Below are 25,730 nucleotides of genomic sequence, written 5' to 3' on the forward strand. Positions count from 1 at the left end.
TTAGTTTAAATCGGAGCATTTCTTATTGACACAGCCAAAGTCACCCTGTACATTTAGCTCACCGCGATAGAGCTTTTTCATAGAAGCCTGCGTTGAATTTACAATGCGGAAGTATGCGCGGTGCCAGCTGCATAATTTTCGTTCTTCTATAATTCTGAAAAGATATCTTAAGGCTAAATGCAGCTCACTTAAATATTTTCCTTCGACTAGCTCGCTCGCACAGGTCGCAATAATATCTACATCTACCTGTTCCGGTTCTTCGGAACTATCCACCCAAGCTTGCAGCGTTTTACGCCAGTCAGTCTGCAGCAAAACGTTTTCCGGCTCTGACACCATTTCCGTTTCTGGTACTGCAGGAGATACTTTTAATGCATCTTTTATCGGACTTGTCTCTGGAGTAACCTGTAGGTGTTCACTAAATTCCGGCTCACTGCTTGTTACCATCATGGTATCCTTGTTCAACTCGATTTGTTTTTCGACCTCCAGTCGTAATTCTGCAGGAAGAGCTTGAAGAAACTTTAGATCAACAGTTATTTTTTCTGGATTAGATATTGATTCTGATGACGATGATGATGATGCTACGGATTGTTCTTGGGGTAGTAGATTTGATTTTTTGTCACTGGCAACGGATGGTTTAGCTCTAAATTTATAGTCTTTTAAGACTTCCGCACGTATGTCATCTGGTAGTTCAGCTAGTACCTTAGGATCAATACCTTCTGGAATTATTTCTTGCTGAGACTCAATCTTAGGCTCCTTGAGAAATCGCAACATGTCGTTACTTTGCTTGAGTTTATTTGTAACCTGACATTTTGGTGGACGACCTCGACTTTTCCCAACTTTTTGGGCGGAATTTTTATATTTCGAGTCACTCTTCTTTGAGGATACATCCCGACTCGGAGCAATTGGAGGTTCGATGGATAGTATTTTAGTAGGAGTTACCTCCAATTTGGATACAGATGGCTTGACCGGAGATGTTTCAGACGTAGATACAATGCTAGTTCCCTTGTTTTCTTGGGCAGTTTTGGAAGATTCAATTTTAGCTTCAGCTCGTTGAAACATCATTTTCAAAGAATTCTTCGTCTCGACATGATTTTTACTATCTTCGAATTTAGAAATTTGCAATCCTATGCCACGAAGCTCATGGGGAGGTGCGGCAATTTGGCTCATAAGAGAATGTACGGTATTTTCAATAACATTCAAATCACAAGTGTACTCTTTCAACGGTGCCGATTTGGTTATTATATCGCATAACCCGTGCCCCATATATTTTGCAGTTTCCACTGGTGCTTCTGGAGATCTGACTAACAATTTTACAGTGATTAATTTTCCACGTTTCTTTATTTCATTCAGTCGTTTATGAATCTCTTCAGAAAGCTGCTTCATGAAACGCTTTACTTCAGCATCGTCCTTGAATCGGATACCATAATTGACGTCGACGGATACAGACTTTCTTATATTTTCATACACTAAAGGCCGATTATCGATGCCTCTGCACGCTTGATATATGGTTTCACCGAATTTTTTTCCGAACTCACGCTGAAGAATAGTACCAGAAATCCGTTGCAAGTCTCCACAAGTATTCCATGACAATTGCTTTAATCTATAAGTTGTGCTGGGTCCGATGCCGGGCAAATCTGCAATCGGTATGTTCCTCATATACTCTTCAACGTGATCGGGTGTTAAATAATATTGTCCATCCGGTTTGGCTTTTTTCGTGGCCATGCGTGCCTGTAAACGATTAGCACCGACCCCTGCCGAACAAGGACAGCCCGTAATATCTTTAATCTCTGCTCGAACGTAGCTAACGAAATCCATCACATTGACACTCGTATTGTTAATCAGTTCGGTCAGATCCACAAACATTTCATCACAGCTAACTGCTTCTATATTCAGCGTATACCTAGTATAGAAGAAATATATTGAACACCTTATTTTTTAAATAATCAATCAAGCCCACAATTTAGAACAATCACGCTTAACTGCAACATAAAGATACAACAGATCATTTCGGAGCACATACTTACTTGGCAATAGTGTTGTACAGTGTGAAGGCAACTTCTCTGTAACCATCAAAATCATACTGGATGGTTTTCAAATTCGGACAAAGCTTCAAAGCTGAACCGACGAACATTCCATTTTTGACACCCAGTTTGCGTGCTTCGTAACTGCAAGACGCGATCTCCGACATTGAGTTGTTGTCATCAATGTTAAGCAATCGTGACTCGTACGGAATGTCTGGCGTTTTAAAACGTTCCTCAAGTCGTTTCTGGTACAGTTCGATTTCCTTGGTCCGATCCTGTCCCGGACGAGATTGCATTTTTCCGCCTTCGGAGCCCTTCGAATGCGTCACAGCAACCGGATGCCCTCGAAGATGCGGATTCTTACGAAGCCCAACGGAAACGAAGAAGCAGTCCATATCGATGTGCATGATAAACGGTCCTTCGGTCCCGAACTCTCCCGAATTGCTAACCTTCTGGCGTAGGATATCTCTTTCCGGAAAAAATCCATCGTGCTTCTCACGTAATTCACTCACGTGTTGCTTGAAACCAGCTCCAAGCGTTGCTATGTGATGTAATCTAGAGTTATTAAAGAACTCTTGAAGAAAGTTTGGATCAGTTGCTGTTAATGATGCTCTCGTAGGCTTTTTCGGGTCACTCGTTGGTTCGATTTTTGCAATATGCTGATCATTTACTATTTCTACTGCATTACGTTTAGGTAGATCGAAGGAACTAGCAGCTTCAACGATTCTGGCTTTGTCTTCGATGGCATGATCTGTAACTATATTGCTTTCAGATAAAGCCGATGTACTTGTTGATGCTTGAGCACTGAAGCTTTTGTTTTCGACAGCATCATTGATCGGTTTTTGCGAAATCGAATCTTGCTCACACGTTGTATTATCATTGAAATCAGATCCTTTGAATTTTTCATTTAGTACAGTTAGCTTGCTCATCAAACTCAAAACCTCTACCTTACTAATGTCATTTTGTTCATTCGATTTTTTTACATCACCGGTTTTAACGACTCTTCCAAACATCAACTTTGGCTGAGATGGCTTATGGTTCGAGTACAACAAATATTTTGTATAATCAACTATGCTCATTTTTTCTATACAGTCGACCACCCACTGAGGACTGATAATAATTTCGGATGTAATCGATTTTACTTTCACATCTGGAAGATTGGATGCGATGGTGTAAGTCGTTGTCGGACGTTTATAATGATGATAGACTCCCCCGTGCTGGATCATTAGACGCTTCAGTTCGTCGGAAGAAGGATTTGTATAGCCGTTAACAAATATCGAAATACCAGCGAAAAGATCTGTCAGTTTTTCTTCTGCATTTGCTGCTGAGTGGCGAAATTGTTCCTCTAGTTTGGAAATTTTTGCGCCCATATAATCACCCTGTAAGTTTCCAAATAAATTACTGCTTTATGAATTGTCTTGTTATTGCTAAGAATTAACAAAAATATTTCGCTAAACAAGTCATTTAATATATTTTTCATACTTCAAGTTATTGAATTATCAAACATATAGATAAAACGCCACTATATTGCGTGTTTACCAGTAACGGACCCGTACCATATTATGGAGCCTATCCAGGTAACCAATAAGCATTTCCAATGCTATTCACATGCAATCCAATAAGCATTTAAGTCACTTTGAATGCTATTTTGGCAAAATATACGGCTACTTTACCGCTAACCTTCTTATAGTGCTGACAATGTTCATTTGCAGCTGATTACTGACGAAGAATTTGAATAGAATATTGGATGCCAATTTACAACACCTATGCAGTCAAAAAGCTAATATACAACAACGTGCAGTATAAAATGCCAGATACGCCAATAAGCGGCTGATTTGCTGGTTATGTTAATGCTTATTGGTTATCTGGGTCACGCACAATTTTAACCATCATAAGCTTGTACTTCTTATTTCTATTCATGACCTAAATCTAAGAAATAATTTAGTTCAGAGATGGACATACTATCTACCAGAGCTGCAACAGCACACACGACCTGCGCACCGCCATCATAGTGATGGGCGAGATATGAAAACGGATGATTGGGTGGTGACCAATCAATATTTGAATGTGCAGTTTGAGAATCAAGGGCCGATTCTTCAACATAAGCATCACCACCGTGTACAGCCCTGTAGCTCAGAAATGCCGATGACGACAAGGATGAATTCTACGCACAGTTGGAGAGTGAATACAACCGCTGCCCAAAACATGACATTACAATCGTCATCGGGGATTTCAATTCTCAGGTCGGCCAGGAGGAGAAACACAAACCGGTGATTGGAGGGTTCAGCGCACACCAGCGGACCAATGAAATGGGCCTAAGATTTATCGACTTTGCCGCCTTCAACAATATGGCCGTACGTAGTACCTTTTTCCAGCATAGATCCCTACACAAGTACACCTGAAGGTCACCAAATCACAGAACAGAATCACAGACCACGTTTTGATCGACGGTCGGCACTTCTCAGACATTATCGACGTCAGATCCTATCGAAGTGCTAACGTTGACCACTACCTAGTGATGGTTAAGATGCATCAAAAAGTCTCTGTCGTGAACATTCGGTACCGACGCCAGCTTTGCTTAAATCTCGCGCGGTTGAAGTAGCCAGACGTCGCCACGGCACGTTGCCATGGCACGGAATCAGCAGAACGATTGATTTTACGATAAATGATAAGAGTGATGGATAAGGAAAACGCTGCGCGGGCGGCTAAAATGCGCAGTGCCTCACCTCTCAGTGTGGAAAGACACAAACAGAAGATACAGCAAAACCAAATCTTCTGGGGAAAAAAGCGCGATGCAAGGAAACGTGAAAGTTCTAACAGAAACTGAACGAATCCTTTAAAGGTTTTGTGCTGCGAGCCGAAATGTGTCAGGATAAGAATTGCGCTCGGACGGACGATCGTGAGGTAACCGATGTAACAGCAGCACTTTGATAAACACAGCTGGGATAGATGACATCGGAGCGAACCTTATTAAAATGGGACTAGAGAACCTGACCGTTTGTTGCACCGGTTAATTGTTAGAATTTAGGATACGGAACAGCTACCGGAGGAGTGGAAAGATGGGGTTATCTGCCTGATCTACAAAAATTGCGACAAGTTGGACTGTGAGGACTATCGAACGGTCACCGTTCTCAATACCGCCTACAAAGTGCTGTCGCAAATCATTTTCCGCCGAACAGATAAGTGGGAGCTTACCAAGCCGACTACTTCGAAGAACGGTCTACAATGGATCATCCTCCAAAAGGGCCGTGAGTACACTCAAAAAATCGAAACGTTTTATTCATGTTACAACGTGTAATCTCTTTCATGTGAAAGATTTGGGATGTTTTATACCGACAAATTACTTGATCCGTAATCCTACTACATATAAATTTAAAGCATCCCCCTTATATTTTTGAATCATGATTCCCATAACACATCAATTATTATTATTTTTCTTGAAATCAATAATGCACGGAACATTCAAAGCATACCGGAAAAATATTACTATTTATTTTTTTTTTAGCCCAATCTTTATTGGGCTCCATCGTAAATTTACATTTCAGAGCTGAGAATACTTAAATGCTACTTAAAGATAATCTAAAAATACTAAGAGAACTAGTTCACATATAAATCCTGTTGAGTCTTCCGGTTACCAATCCAGCTTCTTTCCTGTGCAACATTCAAATTCGCAAATCAATTCTTTTGAAAACTTGTAGATTTCAAACATGTTTTTTCTGCTAAAATATCTCTGGTAGGAACTCTAGGGACTCTATATAAATTGACTATATTTTCTAGCAATTCTTTTCGACAATCGACAAACTTATGGCAAAACCAAATCATTTAATGTGCATCTTGCTAGCCTTGGCTATAGTGACAAACGTTACTGCTCACTGCCTTAATTCTATACAAATGTGCGTTTAGTGCATAATGGTTTGTTAACAGCCGGTTAACCATGATGATGAAGCTTCTGCTAAAATCAGATTTTCTGAATCAAGCGTACTTAGAGGCCTTGTTTAAGACTGAATAGTACTAAATTTTGTGCCAAGCTGTAATACTCATAATACGTTAATCATGTTTTCACTACTGCATCCCGCTTTGGCGAGTTGATCCGCAGCTTCATTGCCAGGAATGAGGCGGGATCCATACCAATGTGATCTTGTAATTTCGAGTTTCAAGACTCTTCATCTTATATTTTATTTGATAAATGATTAAACAAGTCATTTTTCTTTGATTAAAGAAGAGTTATTTTTCTAGGGGTCTACGGTCTTGTCAATGAGCTTAAGCTTTGCGTAGAGATTCCATTTTAGATAATAAACTGCGACAGTTCTGTACTATTGAGATATCACTGGTATTTACTTCATTAGCCATCGAGATCGACTAAAGCACTAAGAAGGGGCCATTTTTCCAACAATTGGTAAGCGAGGGTCTTAATAAGAGGTAACAGATTGGTTACCAGCTCTTTCACTGTTTCAGATACTGGCAGTAAATCCAACACTAGTTTACATAAATCAGATAACGACACAATAGCCGCTACGGAGCGACAAGTTTTCGTCTCTTGAGAGCCAGCTGTTTTCTTAACCTTTTCAGTGAAAGGTTTAGCTGGCTGAAAACCAGGCGGAGTAGCTTTATTCGTGAACCTAACCCTGTCCGTGGACTGAACTTCAGATGGTCCCTCACCAGGATCATCACTAAGGTCGATGTTTGTTCTTTTTCTAGGTAGCTGGGGAGAAAATGCACCACGCTTTCGTTTAGCACCTAACTTGGGAAACAGAGTTGATGAGATCTCTATGCTTTCATCTTCATCTGCATCGTTTAAACCTTCAAACATGTTTTGTGAGAGCACATTTTCTGAAGTTGAACGAACCATCTCAGCATATGACTTTCGCGCTTGATTAGTTACTGATTTCTTAACTTGCTTAAATTTTTCCTGATAAACTGAGCATTCTCGAAGAGAAGAATGAGAGTTATTGCAGTGAATACACGTCGTAGTTTCATTACTCACACAGTTATCATCCTCGTGATTCTCACATTTGCTACAACGTACTTTTCCATTGTAATATTTGTTTGTATGTTCGAAATGTTTGCATTTAGAACAATACATCGGTCGAGGGTAAAACAATCGTACCGGAATCAACACTTTCTCAACTTGAACAAAGTTTGGGAGAACCTCTCCCTCGAATGTAATTCTAATCTGAGCTTTGTAAGTTTCGTCTCACAACCGATTTTCGATACTGAGAACAATCGTTTGCACTCGAGAATAGGAACATCTTTTGAAACCATGTGTTTGAATCTACCTTCTTCTTCTTTCTTCTTCAGCAGCATAGAGCCGGGGTGGCTCGTGCTGTTTCAAGCACTCGTCTCCATTCAACTCGGTCTTGGGCCACTCGTCGCCAATTTCCTAGTCGTCTCAGAAGTCGCAAATCGCTTTCGACCTGGTCGAGCCATCGTGCACGTTGGGCCCCTCTGTTCCTGGTGCAATTGGGGTTGTTGAAGAGGACCGTTTTCGTCGCACTGTCGTCTGGCATCCTTACGACGTGTCCGGCCCACCGTAGCCTGCTAACTTTCGCTAGATGTACGATGGGAGTCTCCCCAAGCAGTGCCTGTAGCTCGTGATTCATACGCCTCCGCCACTCTCCGCTTTCAGTTTGTACTCCGGCAAATATCGTCCGCAGCACTTTCCGCTCAAACACGGCAAGGGCGCGTATGTCCTCCGTAAGCAGCGTCACGGCTTCAAGTCCATAAAGAACTACCGGTCTAATAATGGTTTTGTACATTGTTAGCTTCGTGCGGCGGCGTATGCTTCCTGATCGTAGCGTTTTACGAAGGGCAAAGTAGGCCCGATTTCCCGCTTGGATGCGCCGCTGGATCTCCTTACTACACTGAGAAAAAAACCATGGTAATGCGAAACATGTATGCATGGTCATCTTAACTATATTGCAATATTGTAGCGCTTACCATGATTATTGTCAACTTGAGAAGTTTCGTGGTTAAAACTACTATGACAACAAGCAAATCGCTGACTATTTCCGTGGTTAAATTGACTTTTCTCTTATACTTCTAATGACAATATTTTTGCAGCTTGATATAACAATATTGAATTGTCAACAGGACCATAAAATTGGTAACTTACTAACTGTAAGAATATTATGGTAGTTTTAACATTTTTATGGGTTATCGTAACAGTATAAGTTTAGTGCTTTTCAACCGACTATGGAAACGCGTTTCTTGATGACAATTTTATGTTTATTTTGCCCTTTTTCTTTCTGTCATTTGAAACCGCACCGCCATTACGAAAAATTTGAGTCACGAGTGATGTGCTTAGTTGTGAGTTTTTTTGTTTTTATTAATTTTTTTTTTGATATTATGAACAGTTTGTTAGTGCAAAACAAATAATAAAAAAAATCTAATCTTTAAGTGACAAATTGTATTAAATTATTTTCTGTGTACGTGAAAACAGGTTGAATTATTTTACTGTGTAGTGTACTAACAAAAACAAACTGCTAAACTGTTATGGTGTAATCGGTGTTATTTATAGCTTGTCTGTTTTATTTTTTTAATTGCGGATAGTGCTGGACTTCCGCTCTAAACAGTTCAATCGGTGGTTTAGACGTGTCCGTGAAGTGTTTTTGGATAAAACGCGAAATGATGTCCAAATATTTCCTTTTAACTTGACTGCGGCGAGGGAGCTGCGGGATAGACTGTTGGAAACGTATATTTGGAACTGTAATAAAGGCAATTTATATATCCTATCTGCATGCAGACCATCATCTATAGGTAGTATTCGATATTTTTTGATTGTATGAATTATTGGTATTATCTTTTCTTTAATATTCGTCAGGTATATTTGGATTACTACACATGAGACGTAAACTACTAGGAGCAAATTGTGATAAATAACTTTTTTAGGAAATGTACTGGCTAAGCTATGGCTTTACGATTGCCAATTGCAATCCTTGAGCGTAAAATATACCCTTGTGAATTAGTCAATGACCTGGTGAGTAACGGTTGAAAATTTAATAGTCATAATTTAATTGAAATGTTTTATACAGATCGAGTAATCCTTAAGCGACAAACATGCTCTTGAGTTAGACCTTAGAGAGATCGCAATATGTGGAGGCGCGAGTGGAAAAGCACTATCGCAAGCGATTGAGCAGAGAATCATTACTGAACATAGATTGCAAATTGCATCAAAAGTTGCGAAACACAAGAATCTTGCAGACAGGTATGCATTTAATGTTTTTATTGTATTAGCTATTAATATGCTTTGATTTCAAATTCTCTTTTATAAAAATTACTCAATCTGAGCAATTACTTTAGATACATTAATTTCTCTTCCATGAGTAGGTGGTTTGTTGAGTCCTTCAGCAACCGCCAGTTTTAGTTTCATGTATAGCATGTAACCTAACCTAATAACCCAATAACCAACACTCTCTACTTTTAAAAGCCGCAATTACCGTCACCGAGAAAAATTGGAATAATGCGAACGATTGCCATGTCCCCATTATACTATATCTGCTCGATTTTTCGTACTTCTGAGCGATAACACTGATCTTGAATAACTGTCAAGAATTGCGTTATGAAACTCCCTCTTCTGTTGAGTACTCTTACCACTGCGTCCATTATTTTGAACTATTGTGCTATGCCCCGTTTATTTCTTTTACTGTACGCTTCAAGCTTACCTATCACTTGTTAAGTAAGTAATAGGCTCGTAGCTGGAGCGAGACAGGTACCAATCAGGGATGACTTGGTTTTTGAACGTTGTTACCTTGATCGGCGATGCAAAGCAGATCTCCCTTGGCTCTGGTAGACCATTTTTGGAATACTGCACTCTACGTCCTATTAGTGCTCCACAATTGCAGAGCAAGTGTTCCGAGGTATCACGCTCGGCATTACACAAGCGACAAATGTTATCTTGTACGAAACCGAGATTCCGAAGATGGTATTTACTCGCACAATGTTCTGTCACAAGACCGGTAAGCGTGCTGAGATTTCTTGATGTCAACTTTTGAGTAACCCTAATACACGGCGTTAATAATTTTTTTGATTGTTTGAGGGATTGTACGGCCATCCAATTGGCGATGCCTGTTCGGCTCTCCCGTTGTGTCAGCTCACTTTTCAGCACACAGTCAGGGATGCAGCGAAATGGATTTGGAACCGTGAATGGAGGGTTAGATCCACATCTGGCTGGTTCGTCTGCAAGTTCATTCCACTCTATAGCGCAATGACCAGGAACCTAGTACAATTTTACCGAGTTCACTTGGCTTAGTTGCCGTAAGAAGCAATTGCAATCCCAGACAATTTTTGAGGAGCACTTAAAAACTTTAAAGGCTTTTAGTACCGCTCCCATACCAATGAAACACAAATTTCCTCGTAACTCGTGAACTAATCAAGCAAGTGGAACAAAATATGACATATGGGTGTTTTTGGAGACAAGAATGTTTTCTATGATGAATTGAAACCTTTCCCCGCTTCAGGAGAGGGGGCTCCTATACAAATGAAATACAAATTTCCTTATAACTCGAGAACTAGTTAACCAAATGGAACCATATTTGGCATGTGGGTGTTTTTGGAGGCATGAATTTTTTCTATGATGAAATTGGACCCCTCTCGGTTTTTAGGAGGGGGGGGGGCTCCCATGCAAATGAAATACAAATTTCCTTATAACTCGAGAAGTAATCAAGCAAATGGAACCAAATTTGGCATGTGGGGGGGTTTTGGAGCCAGCATTCTTTTAATGATGGTTTGAGACCCCTCACCCCTGCGGTAGGGGGATAAGGACTCATACAAATAAAACAGAAATTTTTGCGTAACTCAAAAACTAATCGAATTCGAGCAATTGTAGATTCTTTCATAAAACATTAATCTTGTTATTGATTAACCACCAAAAACTATCAATAGTAACATTAGATAATTCAGCGTGCGACGGCCACACGCCGCGAGTGTTGCCGGCGACCTGCAGTCGGAAGCGCCGGCCACTGTGAGGGGCAGCCCCCCGTAGAGATTACCTCTATCTAGGTTTATTTATTTTCCTAGATCTACTGACCTCTATTACTTTCCTTCAGTTGGGTCACCCCTGCGAAATGGTACTTTCTACGAAAAGATTTTCCGTGAAATGGTACATCCCGCGTAAGGTTTTTCGCGAAATAGTATTTTGCGAAACTCTATATTCCGCGTTATAGTCAACCGAGAATTGGTGTTCCGCAAAATGGTATTCGGCTAAATGGTTTGCAATGATGGCGAATATCTAAATGCTATCCGCTTTATTTTATCAGGCTAAGCAATGGGGGAAGTTTGTCGGGTCAGCTAGTTTGTTATATACTACAAAGTTTTAAATAAACATGTATTTTGTTCTACCAGCTCAATAGGGGCAAGATGGGTTAGACTGAAAAAGACTTGTGTGGCACTCTATGTTTGTCCATATATCTATATTTTTGAGTTTATTTATTGTTGTTATTAAATAAGTTTTTAGCTGGCCCGGCATATATTTTATCCTCAAAACAGTTAATGCGGCAAAAGGGTAGTTTTCCGACATTTCACTTTTTGTCTGATATAACTTTTATTTTGTTTCGTTTTATTTATTTTGGTTATTTTTGGATTTATATTATTAGTGATTTATCTAAATAAATGATAAGCTGCTTAAAATTGAATTCGTAGAAAAACGCATCGGGTACTTTCCTTAGGTGACCCGTCTTGCTCCACCTGACCCTATATTCTATTATAGCTGTTATCGCTGCCTGGACGACTGTGGGCCAGTCTCCCATAGCTACAGATATTCTTGTTCTGGGACCGTACACTCCAGCACCCATTTTGACTTCCATTTTTGACCTGTCGGTATAGAACTTGATTGAACCACTGTGGAGGCTAGGTCCCTCCCCAACTCATACCGAACGTGAGGGTTCGTTTAATGTGTATGGGATGTCATAGTTGGTTCTAGCTTCCATCCAATCACTATTCATTTCCGCAGCTGGACCGACAAACAGGTAGAAGATTCAGGATACTCAAGTAACCGGTTTTATCTCCGTCGAGTATTGTCTTCAATCGTTTAAGTGTTAGGACACTTTTCTTAGCCTCTAACTGAACATGGTGGTTCAGGGGTAGTAAGTGGAGGATAGCTTCTAGAACCTTTGAAAGTGTGCTTTTCATTGCTCCAGTTACGGCCATGCATGCTAATCGTTGAAGTTTGTTCAAATTTTCAATAGCTGTGGCTTTTATTAGTTTTTGGCCACCATACCTACGAGGCATAAGCTATCTTAGGTCTCACAACGGCGGTATAGACCCACATCACCATTTTTGGTTTGAGGACCCATTTTTTTCCTACCAGTCTAGAACATACCCATAAGGCAGTCTGCCTTGCTAATTATTAAATCTAAGTGTGCGTGCCAAGATAGTTTAGCGTATAGGATTACTCCTGAGACGAGACTCTACATTTAATTTCTTCCTTAAGGTGTAGAGATTGTAATTTCAGTTTCTTCTTCCTAGTGAAACAACACAAACAATTGTTGTTATAGAGGGATTGATGCCCAGGCCTTCTTTACTACACCAAGGCCCTCTGCATTCTATCCGATATCACGTCGTCGAATTTTCAAAGAACCATGATGACCAAATCATCAGCAAAACCCACAAATTCGAAACCTTTTGCCTCTTAGCTTCTCACAAGATCAGGTCCAAGACTTCCTGCCTCATAGCATTCATGAATGTAGGTTCATTGTTTTTATTAGCAATGTCGATATTGTTTAACGAGAGAAATTCTAAAAGACACTCATCTCGATTGTTGATGTCGGTGCCAGCGAGGTGGTGTGGCTGTCAAATCACATACATTGTCCATGTCCCACTCATTGGTTTTAATACCTTTGGTGCTGGGACCTACTTAAAGGTTGATTCGTTTTAAAACAACTGAAATTAATTAGAAAGCAGTTAAACGTAGCCTTTTAGTTATAATTTACTATTAGCTGTTATTTTCGATACGCTGGCTGGTTCCAAATTGTCGCCATTCATGGATGTTTAGTCCGCAAAATTTTGACAATTTCACACCCCTGGTCGGTGCTTCCCCACAAAATGCGATAGCGTTGGCATCGCAGCCGATAATACAGTCTTTGTTGACTTCTATGCAGAATTTGACGAACGCCGCAACCTCTTGAGTTGCAACCTTAGGAACGTCTCCAGGAAAATGGGGCGATGCTACGATAATATCGGATTTCCCTTGGCGATTGATACCTCAACTCTGATCGCCACTATGTCTCGTTTGATGAACTCTGTAATGGGCAAACAATTAATGTTTGCGTTGGCCAAGACAGCAGCTCTCGGAGGATCATATTTGTCATCATAGAAGAACTTACATGTTCTTGTTTGAATACCTTGTATTCTTCCTTTGTAGACCCAGGGCTCTTGAATCAGGGGTGGTATTGCGATTTTCGTTTCGAGTGATTTTAGTTCGTTTCGCCCATTCATTTAACGTGGTCGAAACGAACCAAAATCACTCGAAACGAGAATCGCAATGTCACCCCAGGGCCAGGTCCACACCGTGTTCGATAAACCTCCTGAAAATTACGCCCGAAACAGCTTTCGCAAGTGGAAGGTTTATCTGCACTGTATTTTTGTGATTTTTCCGCTCACTGGCATTTAGGAGAGACGGAATTACCGGAGGTTTGGCCTCATGGAGGCCGTAGTTTTCTTACTACCAGTAGCCGAACACACTTTGGATCGAGGGGGAGCTGGCTTCGTGTGGTCTCGCCTTTCCCACGTATATTACCGGAGTTTCCTAGAGACCACTTTTTTGGTTCCGCTCGAGGTTTCCACTCCTAGCGCCGAGGTTGCGACCCCGTTGACGGCCGAGCGTATCATACTCCACCCGTTTTCGAGGGTCGAAGCATCTAGCTTTAAGCGCACGTGTACTGCTATTAGGTAATTGTCCGAGTCGGTATCCGTACCCCGTAGGGAGTGTACGTTGGTGATATTCGAGAAAAACCGGCCCTCGATGTGAATATGGTCGATTTGGTTCGAAGTTCATTGGTCAGGTGATCTCCAGGTGGCTTTTTGGATATCTTTGTGGGAAAAGAAAGTGCTTCTGATCACCATCGCTGGTGATCATGCATCGTTGGCCGTTGTCGTTCGTATCGGTGTGCAGGCTATGGGACCCGATCACCGGTCTATACATTGCTTCCCTGCCGACCTGGGCGTTCATATCGCCGATGACGATCTTGATGTCCTGTCGTGTGCAGCTGTCGTACGTTGCCTGCAGCTGCACATAGAACGCTTCCTTCTCGTCGTCGGGTCTACCTTCGTATGGACAATGCTCGTTTATGATGGTGTAGTTAAAGAAACGGCCTTTTATCCTCAACACACACATCCTCTCGTTGATCGCTTTCCAGTCCATTACGTGATCCTGCATTTTTCCCAATACTACGAAGCCCGTTCCCAGCTCGTCGATCGCTCCACCGCTCTGGAAAAATTTGGCTTTACCGCCACGGATCCTCCACACCTTCTCGCCTTTGCGACAGATCTCTTGCAGTGCCGCGATAAAAATGTGAGCCAAAATATTTCGGGGGATGGCCCAAGGCCGCCAGGCCCCCCTGGCTACGTGGCTGCTCCCACCATTATTATTACGGCAGATAAAATAAAACTAATAGTATTTAAATATTCACCGTGATTATATAACATTTCGCCGAATTTTCGCGGAAAACCAATTCTCAGTTGACCATAATGCGGAATATAGTGTTAGCGGAATACCATTTCGCGAAAACCCTTTTAGCGAAAAGTACTATTTCGCGGGTGCTATCCTCACTTACCCGCCGTCGCTCGTTCGGACCCAACTGAAGGAAAGTAATAGAGGGCAGTAGACCTAGGAAAACAAATAAACCTAGACAGAGGTGTTTTCTCTGGGGACTGCCCCCCCTCGTAGTGGTCAGCGCTTCCGCCGGCAGTACTCGCGACCTGCGGCCGTCTCGCCCTGAATCATCTAGTGTATATAAGCAGTTTTTAGTGATCTTGATATTGACTAATGTTTATGGAAGAATTTTTCTCGAGTTCAATTAGTTTTTGAGTTTTGCAAAAATATCCGCTTTATTTGTGTGAGTACAACCCCTTCCAGAGAAGGGAAAACCCCACCTCATCCAAAATTTGGTTCAATTTGCTTGATTGGTTCTCGAGATATGTAAAATTTGGGTTTTATTTGTATGGGAGCCACCCTGTGTAGTATAGTAAAATATTTATAAACTCTATTATCCGTTGATCTAGTAAACATAGATTCTTGGATATGCTATTTAATATACATACTGGGAAGTACAAACTTTACCACTGGGCGGCACAGACGTATTTTCATTAGCAGCACTAGCTAGTACAATAAGAACCTTCCCTGGCCCTAAAAACCGCATACAAATTTTCACTCCGATCGGTTTAGTATAGTTTCCTAGTCTATAAGGCACATGCAGAACAGACAAAATTCATTTTTCTGTATACCCAACAAACATTTTTGTTTAATAGTATACCTTATTAAAACCATTGTATAGCTAATACCGAGTAGCAAACGCCTGATAAGCTGTTATATAACAAAAATATTTGTTGGGTACAATATTTTCTTTTTCTTTATATTTTCCGCAACATATTTTTAAGAAAATTTGCATCTGTTACTTGCTTTCGAAATATCGAACATAACCGGATTGCAGCTCTTTACAAAAACTAGGAATGAGCCAACACCATCCAGCAATCACAACATTTAGCCTCTATTGTGCGAACGGTATTGTTGCCGGGTCCAAGATCCACGTCATAGATCTTCTTGATTCGTCGTAAATACAATACAATGATCACGGTTTGCTCACCAACAGATGTTTTATATCGGAATCCACAGGCCAGTAAAACTTTTTATTTTATTAGGCCAGTGAAAAAAAAAGAATCAATCCAAAGTTTTAATCGCCGTCATCATAACTCCATACCGTACGGACTACAGGAAGCACCATTTGTGCTTTAGGTAAAGAAATAGAAAAATCATCTTTTATTATCTTCAAATACACCATAATAACTCTTTTTAGGACCAGCAATGAACTCGATTAGGACTGTTTCAAACGGTTGAGGCTAATATGTTGTTTTCCAGGTACAGTGTTTTACTGGATATTTCAGCAAAAAAACAGAAGTAAATACGTTTCGACAGAGGAAAGCGGCAATATAGTAGACCGACAGGAATCAAAAGTTAGTACATATTTTTCCTGACCGGTAGAGTGGCAGGTGCGGAACAAGCGTAGCATCCAGATGATCAGACAAACCAGTTCGAACATCCTGCCACACGTACAAACAAAAAGCAGGTTCTGGAACTGCCAACGATGGCTGATTCGTGTCGGGAATTGAGGATTACACTTTCGGTACCTTCAGTCGAATAATTCAAAATGACATCCTATGTAACACCAGCTAGACCAGTGATGGCCAAACTGCGGCTCTTGAATTTGGCCTTTGCGGCCCGCGAACTGGTTTGATAGATGGCGGACGGACACTATAGGTTGAATTTATTAATGTCAGAAGTCATTTAGGGCCGCGGATCTATTGGGGAGATCTGATTTAGCCCGCAATATGCTTGTACCGTGGCCACCACTGAGCTAGACCATCGTCAAACTATTTCCGTCAGCAGACACTGGAGCACAATAGACTTCTAAAACCGATCAGAGTCACAATTAGCAACTCCGAGACTTTGAAATATTTCAATCGTAAAATCTACTTCTACCAGCAGTTATGACGTCCTACTTGATCGGAAGATTTCGGCCGGCCTTTAAACTACCCCGAAACTACGGCATATCCAACGAACGAACGAAGTGAGTATTTAATTTTTGTCGTATTTCAATGTTTATTCAATTTTGTTCATTTCAGTCGTCTGTTATTCAAGTTGCTGACACACTACGAACGGACATAACGAAAACATCGCTCACAGTCGATGGTATTTATTATGTGGTTAATCCAGGATTTGTTGAGCAAAAAGTCTTCATCTCAAAAACTAGAATGGAACGTAAAACGCTTCCGATGCTGGTTCCAAAAATTTAGCGTACCGATTTGACCACAATGATATTTCAGCTGAGAATTAACGATTTCCTGCAGTTTGATTTTATGGATGCTCCGCTAGTTGAATTACTGTTGCCTGCTTCAGACCTATTGCACTCTTTATCTGCATTAGACAACGAAAGACAGCCGGCATAATTAGATTGCCGTATGACAGACTTTCCCTTAGAACCGAACATATATAAAATGCTAATTATGTCGGTTGTACCAACCTGTTCTGATGAAATTGATCAGAAACCAATTGTTAAATCACTTGACGGAGATCACCTTTGCTTGCCGTTTATAACAGTTGAAATAACAATATTTTCAATGCATGGTGCACGGTGGAGAATCTTATCCTGTAGTTAATTGGCATCATGGATAGGCTTAAGTTAGACGTGTTGTCTGCAGTCAAGAATACGGCATATGTCCAGAAAACTATTTCCAGGATTATCGATTTTCCCATCCGTACAGGATTCTGCTGCATAATGCCCCCGGGAGATGTTTCCAATTTATTCGAAGTCCCAATAACCGATGATCGTCATTGGATGTGCCATCATGATAAGGATTTTTAGAGTAGTAGCTACACGGGCTCGACAACTTTGAGGTAAATATTTGTATGTGTTAGTTTAGCACACGTCTAAAACCGCTTCTCATCCCAAATAGGATAACGTGAAGTCTATGCCACATTCGATTAATGTTCAGGCAGTTCAAACTAATAGGTAGCCAGTGGTTTCACTTCAGTATATTCCAGCTAAATATGCCAGATTTGACCGGCTCTGCTGCAGGCTGAACATCGCAAATTGTGGTTTTAGCCGCGGATGAATCTATACTCGGAATGCAGGTAACCACAGTCAGCAAACCTACACTGCAGAGCCACACCAAAAACGTACGTAAAATTCCTGTTAAAATTATAGTAATCTACGATATATATGTATAGACATAACCGATTGTTTGTTATTTGGATTGTGAAATAATGAGAAATCCGTCTAATTTATTTATATATTACCGTTCACATTATGCTTACTTCGAAAGAATCATATGAATCTTTTGCAATAATTGAATGTGGTGCATCTGCAAGTATACTTGAAAGTTTCTCTGCAAGTATACCTGCAGGTGCACCACATTCATTTATTGCAAAAGATTCGTTTGATTCATTCGGAGTAAGTATAACGTAAATGATCATAAAAACTATAAAATTTATAGTTGAGATGACTACGTTCATGGTTATTTCAACAATAGTTAATAACGTCATTTTTACCACGAAATTGTCACGACAACCAACTCGTCCCGTTCATTGCGTGTTTAAGATGACTATTTTCTTGTCAGCAATATCATACAAAACCTGGTCATGATAACAAAACCATTGTCATGATGACAATTGTATAGTTTTAAATTATAGTTGTCCCAACCATACATGGTCATTTTTACCATAAAATTGTCACTGCAACCAGCTAGTTCCGTTTATTTTTTTGTCCAAGATGACTATTTTCTTGTCAGTAAAACTATACAAAAAGTGGTTAAGATAACTAAAGCATTGTAATGATGACAATTTTATGGTAGACAGATTATAGTTATGCCTACTATGCGTGGTCAACCGTACCATGCGTCCATTGTTCAAGCTTATAGTCGAAATAACCATGAAAATGTTGTCTAGACCAGTTTTCCCAGTCGGTTGAAAACCACCATACTTTTCTGGTCAAGCTTACCCCTAAAATGGTAGAATTTACCATGAAATTTTTCTGTGTGTAGTGTTGTTGTCCGCGGTCACCAGCGATCCCAAATACACGAACTCTTCTACCACTTCTAGTTCGTCGCCGTCAACGGTTACCGTCCGTGGGAGGCGCGCATTTGTTTCCTTTGAGCCTCTTCCTTTCATGTATTTGGTCTTCGACGCATTTAACGCATTCGACGCATTGAATCTACCTACCCCCTGTGATAATAATACTTTACAATCAAGGCCGTATTCAGATATTACCCCATCGATTTCGGCCTTACGGGCTGGTATAAATACGTTGTATTCAAGACGAAACAATTGGAAGCTAACAATGGCATTAGCATCCTTTATTTCCCGAACAGTAACCCTTAATTTGTTGGACTCCACTTTTTTAATTTCCATTACAGATGGAAACCTGCGGGTGAGATCTCTCGAAATTTGCACCACATTTAATGGTTTCTTGATGGGGCGAAAATACACTACGAATGGTTCTCTGGCTGACTCGGGGTATATCCTGATACGAGATGAACGATTGCCTTCCTTGTCGCCGGCAGACTCGGCGTCAGCGGCCGACACCGTGGTCTCCATATCCTTCTGAGTTTCTCCAGATTGCCTATCCTCCATGCTCACATCACAGATTTCATTGTCCGGTAAATCGGGTAATCCTTCCAAGGGGTCATCCTCAGATTCTCCAGACATACGTCTGTCGAAGAAAGTCAAACTAGCTAAAACTATGCTCTAGGACTGGAGATATGCCGAGTTGTATAGAACAAAAAGAGCTTAACTCCTGCGAAACGCAAATGCACGCTCAACACTCTTCGATAACTAAACAATTGCTTCTGATACTATCGATGAAAAGCATCCGCCCACTTCGAAGGCTGAGAGAATACTGACTACTGTTTATTTACATTGATTTTTACATTATATGTAATAATGAATATTAAACGTAAACAAAACAAACATGCATCCTATTAGTACATCGCTATAACTTTCACTTATTTTCACTATAAAACATATGTTAATAATTCATTTTATAGAATGCATTTGGTAAACAAATTATCGTTATTTCTTTTGTTCAAATAATAATCAATTGCCATAAAACATATTAGTTAAATGCCTATGGTATTAAATAGCATTTTACATGAAGGCATATAGTTTAATTGACTAAACTTATAACTATTATTAGCAAATCATTACAAATCTGTGCAATGGTTTAAAACATATTGATCTTATGTGTGCCATCTATGGAATGTATTATCGCCAATCCAATACAATTCATTTGGTACCATTTCTGCTGAATTTGGTCGCCACATTTTTTAAAGGGTTACCGAAAACGTCATTGTCAAGTCAGACCGCGCAGCGCGAGTACAGTCAGTGCTTTTCCGTTTTTCCCCGCGTTGTAAATAAAATAAAATACATCCTCGTTAATATTTCGGTTTCGGATTGTCTGTAAAACATCACTTGTATCAATCAGCAACCGCATTCGGGCTGGTAGGTTGATTTAGGTAATTATAATTTAAAAATAACTAATCAAAATTCATTTTTGGTTCGTGGTGCTCTGCGACTTTCCGGTTTGTTGTTCTTGCTGCTTTCAGTATAATGGCAGTTGATTCTTTTGTCATTTTCTGGATTCAAGTGATGTTTCTTGGAGGCAATTCTTCGGTGCTAGTGCTCTGGATAAGTAATGTAATACAGGCATGGAAATTTGAAGGACTCCCGGAACGTTACCGCAGATAATAGAATTACCAATTCGTTGTGCTAACAGGTGCCAACCAAACAAATTTAACATTTGTCAGCAAAATTGATTGTGTGCGCACCAAAAATGCACTTCACGTTGACGAACGTACAGAAAAACTTCCTAGAGGACCAAAAAGTACACGTACATGATGAAAATAGGATAATATATACCAATCCAACACGGTAGCATCGCAAATTAAGAATCAACCGTCGTTTAATGACTTTAGCAGCAAATCCTATCACAAGCTTCATCATCAGGCGGCTTGGGCACCAAGTCCAGCCATTCGCAGGGCGGACTGAAGGAAAATATATGATTTTGATCTCTTTTTTCTCACACAGTCTTATAATACAACTTTAATGGTGGAATGTATGCTACATCTCCACAACTATGTGGTGATACTTCGGGAAAATCGAAGGCAATGGTATCATTTCCGCCAGACGTCCTGCTTCTTCTTCTTCTTCAGCAGCATAGAGCCGGGGTGGCTCGTGCTGTTTCAAGCACTCGTCTCCATTCAACTCGGTCTTGGGCCACTCGTCGCCAATTTCCTAGTCGTCTCAGAAGTCGCAAATCGCTTTCGACCTGGTCGAGCCATCGTGCACGTTGGGCCCCCCTGTTCCTGGTGCCGGTGGGGTTGTTGAAGAGGACCGTTTTCGTCGCACTGTCGTCCGGCATCCTTACGACGTGTCCGGCCCACCGTAGCCTGCTAACTTTCGCTAGATGTACGATGGGAGTCTCCCCAAGCAGTGCCTGTAGCTCGTGATTCATACGCCTCCGCCACTCTCCGCTTTCAGTTTGTACTCCGCCAAATATCGTCCGCAGCACTTTCCGCTCAAACACGGCAAGGGCGCGTATGTCCTCCGTAAGCAGCGTCACGGCTTCAAGTCCATAAAGAACTACCGGTCTAATAATGGTTTTGTACATTGTTAGCTTCGTGCGGCGGCGTATGCTTCCTGATCGTAGCGTTTTACGAAGGGCAAAGTAGGCCCGATTTCCCGCTTGGATGCGCCGCTGGATCTCCTTACTAGTGTTGTTGTCCGCGGTCACCAGCGGACTTCCTTTCATGTATTTGGTCTTCGACGCATTTATTTTTAGCCCAATTCTCCTAGACTCCGCTTTCAGTCTGGCGTAGATTGCCTCCGCCGTCGCAAAGTTCCTGGCTATGATATCGAAGTCATCTGCAAAGCCTAGAAGTTGGCTACTCTTGGTAAAAATCGTGCCTCTCGTTTCAATGCCCGCTCGTCGGATCACCCCCTCAAGAGCGATGTTGAACAGCATGCAGGATAGACCGTCACCTTGTCTCAACCCTCGTTGCGTCTCGAAGGGACTCGAGAGTGTCCCAGAGATGCGTACGAAACACATCACTCGATCCAATGTAGCTCTGATCAGTCGCGTCAGTTTGTCCGGAAAACCGTATTCGTGCATTATCTGCCATAGCTTGGCTCGATCGACTGTATCGTATGCTGCTTTGAAATCGATAAAGATGTGATGCGTGGGCACGTTGTACTCCCGACATTTCTGCAAGATCTGTCGGATAGTAAACATTTGGTCCGTAGTTGCGCGAGCCCCCATGAAACCCGCCTGATAATTCCCTACGAAACCTTGTGCTATCGGTGACAGCCGGCGTAACAGGATCTGGGAGAGTACCTTGTAGGCGGCGTTTACCAGCGTAATACCACGATAGTTGCAGCAGTCTAGCCGATCACCCTTTTTGTAGATGGGACAAACCACCCCTTCCATCCATTCCTCCGGTAGCTTTTCCTCCTCCCAAATCCTCGAAATAACCCAGTGTAGAGCCTTTGCTAGCGTTTCCCCGTCATGTTTATAAAGCTCTGCCGGTAGGCGGTCCTTCCCAGCGGCTTTATTGGTCTTCAGCAACCTGATTTCTCGTTTGACTTCTTGGAGATCAGGTGCTAGGACATCACTATCTTCCATGGGCGCTCCTAGGTTAATTTCCGTTCCGCCTCCTTCTGCGACTTCGCCATTGAGGTGTTCATCGAAGAACTGCTTCCACCTGTCGACCACCTCGCGCTCGTTTGTAATTAGATTCCCTCCCTCGTCCCTACACATGTCAGGTTTCGGTGTGTAGCCCTTCCGAGTTTGGTTCACCTTCTCATAAAACTTGCGCGTGTCATTAGCTCGGAATAGTTGTTCTAATTCTTCACGATCTCTGTCCTCCTTTTGGCGCTTTTTTCTCCTCAGGATCGTGGTCAACTGGTTCCTAGCTCGTCGGTACTTGGCCAGGTTCTCTCTAGTGGCAATACTTAGATAATTTTTCCAAGCGTTTTTTTTCTCCTCCACCGCTTGTTGGCATTCCCCATCAAACCAATCATTTTGTGTACTCCGAGGCTCAATACCTAGTGCCGCGGTAGCGGCCTCTCCGATGGCCGAGCGTATTCTGCCCCAACCGTCTTCGAGGTTTGAAGCAGCTAACTCCTCGGAAGAAGGCAGTGCCTCATTCAGTACTCGCGCGTAGTTCTCGGCAGCTTGTGGGTTATCTAGCTGCCTGATGTTCAGCCGAGGAGGGCGGCTTTGACGTGTCCGGTATACGGTGGACAGCTTTGAGCGCACATGTACTGCTACTAGGTAATGGTCAGAATCAATATCCGCATCACGGGAGCGTACGTTCGTGATGTTAGAGAAGAACCGGCCCTCTATGAGAACGTGGTCAATTTGGTTCATTGTACGTTGGTCAGGTGATCTCCAGGTGGCTTTGTGGATATCCTTGCGCGGGAAAAAGGTACTTCGGATCACCAGCTGCGAAGTTTATACATCGTTGGCCGTTATCGTTTGTGTTGGTGTGCAGGCTATGGGGTCCTACCACCGGTCTATACATTTCTTCCCTACCGACCTGGGCGTTCATATCCCCGATGACGATCTTGATGTCCCGTGACGAGCAGCTGTCGTACGTAGCCTCCAGCCTCGCGTAGAACGCTTCTTTCTCATCGTCGGGTCTACCTTCGTGCGGGCAGTGCACGTTAATGATGCTATAATTGAAGAAACGGCCCTTTATCCTCAATACACACATTCTCTCGTTGATCGCCTTCCAATCTATCACGCGATCCTGCATTCCGCCCAGCACTACAAAGCCCGTTCCCAGTTCGTTGGTAGCGCCACCGCTCTGGTAAAACTGGGCCTTTCCGCCACGGATCTTCCATACCTTCTCTCCTTTGCGACAGATTTCCTGCAGAGCTACGATGCCGAGTTTGCGGGGTTCCAGCTGTTCGATCAGCACCCGCTCGCAACCTGCGAAATTTAGCGATCTGCAGTTCCAAGTCCCGAGTCTCCATTCGTCGTCCTTATTTCGTCGCCTAGGTCGATGCCGAATATTCCGCTCCGAATATGCTTGAATGTTGATAGTTAAGTTTAGTTTAGGTGTGTAGCCGTACTGGGGCAACACTACCGAGTCTCGCGATGGGGCTGCCATCTCATAGTGCCGAGACGCACTATACCTCCTTCCCGGTTAGTATACGACCTTAGTTTCCACCGGGGTTGGTTACCCGATCTTCGCTAAGGTTGCTCGTATTCCGGCTGGTACCACGAGGAGGTCGGGACGTCCTGCACATCTCGTATAAAGTTGCCCGCTGCGTTCTCCGCACAATCTTCAGCAGGTCCCTGCGATAACAGGACATCAAAGCTAAAGTGGCCAGCTTGATCGAAGTGCTTTGATTAAAAGATTGCAGCCCACCAATATGGACCATTGGAGTGGCCTTGTTATAAATAATGTTTTCAATTATATTTTATTAAATTATATATTAATTTATTGATAATATCTCAAAAATAAAGAAAAAAATAATATTTAATAATTATATTTTATTAAATTATATTTTTATTCTTTGATATAATTTAATATCACATTCAATGTAATATTACATACAGCAAATGAATTATCAACTTACATTTTATCATTTTAATCGTTGAATATTACGTTGCAATTCATAATTTATAATATTAAATTCTGTATTTATATGCACGGAAACGTAATATTAATTTTGATACCCATTAAAAGGTAAATATTTATGTGATAGGTGATGAGATGTTATGTAATCCTTAATAAATGTAAAGCATATTTGCGTTATGTGTGGAACACATAAGGATCATGGTTGGACGTCCTGTCTATTTGATGCATAAAAAATAATACTTTGTATGTGTAGCATAATAAATTGTAACGGGTATAATCTATTGCACCGTTTTATTAGTGTATCCCAATAGCATATACGTTTATATTTTTTTGAGTGTACAGTGTTCCTATGCACCATTTGTATACGTTTACTAGCCGCCTAGGGGTAAGGCGTATAAGTGCGTGGTAATCAGAGATTACTTTTGTAATCATTTGCGAATTAATTAGGTAATCAATGGTAATCAGTAGAGTAATCAATGATAATCTTAAGTAATCATTGGTAATCATGATTAATTTATAGTAATCACAAAAGATTGATTACTGGTAATCAGTAAAGTAATCAAAAGTAACTTTTTTTGAAGGTGCGTAGTAAACATTGCTGTTGGAAACCCCTTGCTAGCCGCATATGACACCATCGACTGAAAAATCATGCGGTGTCTGAACCAGACATAAGGGCGACACACCAGACTAAAGCGCGAAGATTAAGCGCATAAAAAATATAAATATAAATACATCTGAAATAAAGTCCATGCTGGTTAGAGGACTTCCAATGTCTAACTTTAAATGAAACTTAATTTTAATGTTTCAAAAAACTTTACTGAGTTTTCACGGGGTGGGGGGGGGGAGGGGGAATTGGCTAAAATCTTACAAAATCTTATGCAGGGGGAAGGGGGGGGTCAAAAATGAGGAAAAAGCCCTTGCGTAATTAGTGCACGGCCCCTTAGGACGGTAAAGGCCCAAGCAGAATGCTGCGTCAACGCGTCAATGTGACAGTAAACCCATGGGAAAACTGTCAGAATAACACTGACGGACGCGATCTTTCACTAATATAACTTGTGGCTTGAAACAATATAAATTTTCCATTAGACAACAGAGTGTATAGGCCCAAATCATAAACCTGCTGATGGGTCTGGCTTTGTACCCTATCCTATTTGTTAACCATTCAAAATTTAGAGTGTATATGTTTAATTTTTATGCAAAATCCGCGCGTATTTTATTTTGGTTACTCACCCATGCTTCGAAACCATTTTCACTATCAAATTTTTTCTGGCGTTTCATACTCTATTTTTAAAATTCCAACAACTGATAATTTATTTCTATAATGCACCAAGTTTCTTCACGATAATCTAATATCTGGTC

At 41.4% G+C, this 25,730-nt stretch overlaps 1 protein-coding gene across 1 annotated transcript; it reads right to left on the reverse strand.

The window, feature by feature from the left end:
* LOC128736404 (DNA repair protein Rev1) lies at nucleotides 1–25,711 on the reverse strand. Its single transcript, XM_053830886.1, has 4 exons — nucleotides 25,602–25,711; nucleotides 2,735–3,400; nucleotides 2,025–2,680; nucleotides 1–1,900 (listed from the first exon to the last, which is right to left on the reverse strand). Exons 1-4 carry the CDS (start codon nucleotides 25,647–25,649, stop codon nucleotides 1–3), a joined length of 3,270 nt encoding a protein of 1,089 aa, XP_053686861.1. The 5' UTR covers nucleotides 25,650–25,711.
* Nucleotides 25,712–25,730: the final 19 nt, after the last annotated feature.

Source organism: Sabethes cyaneus, chromosome 2 (genome assembly GCF_943734655.1).
Source record: "Sabethes cyaneus chromosome 2, idSabCyanKW18_F2, whole genome shotgun sequence".
In the NCBI taxonomy this organism is placed as follows: Eukaryota; Metazoa; Arthropoda; class Insecta; order Diptera; family Culicidae; genus Sabethes; species Sabethes cyaneus.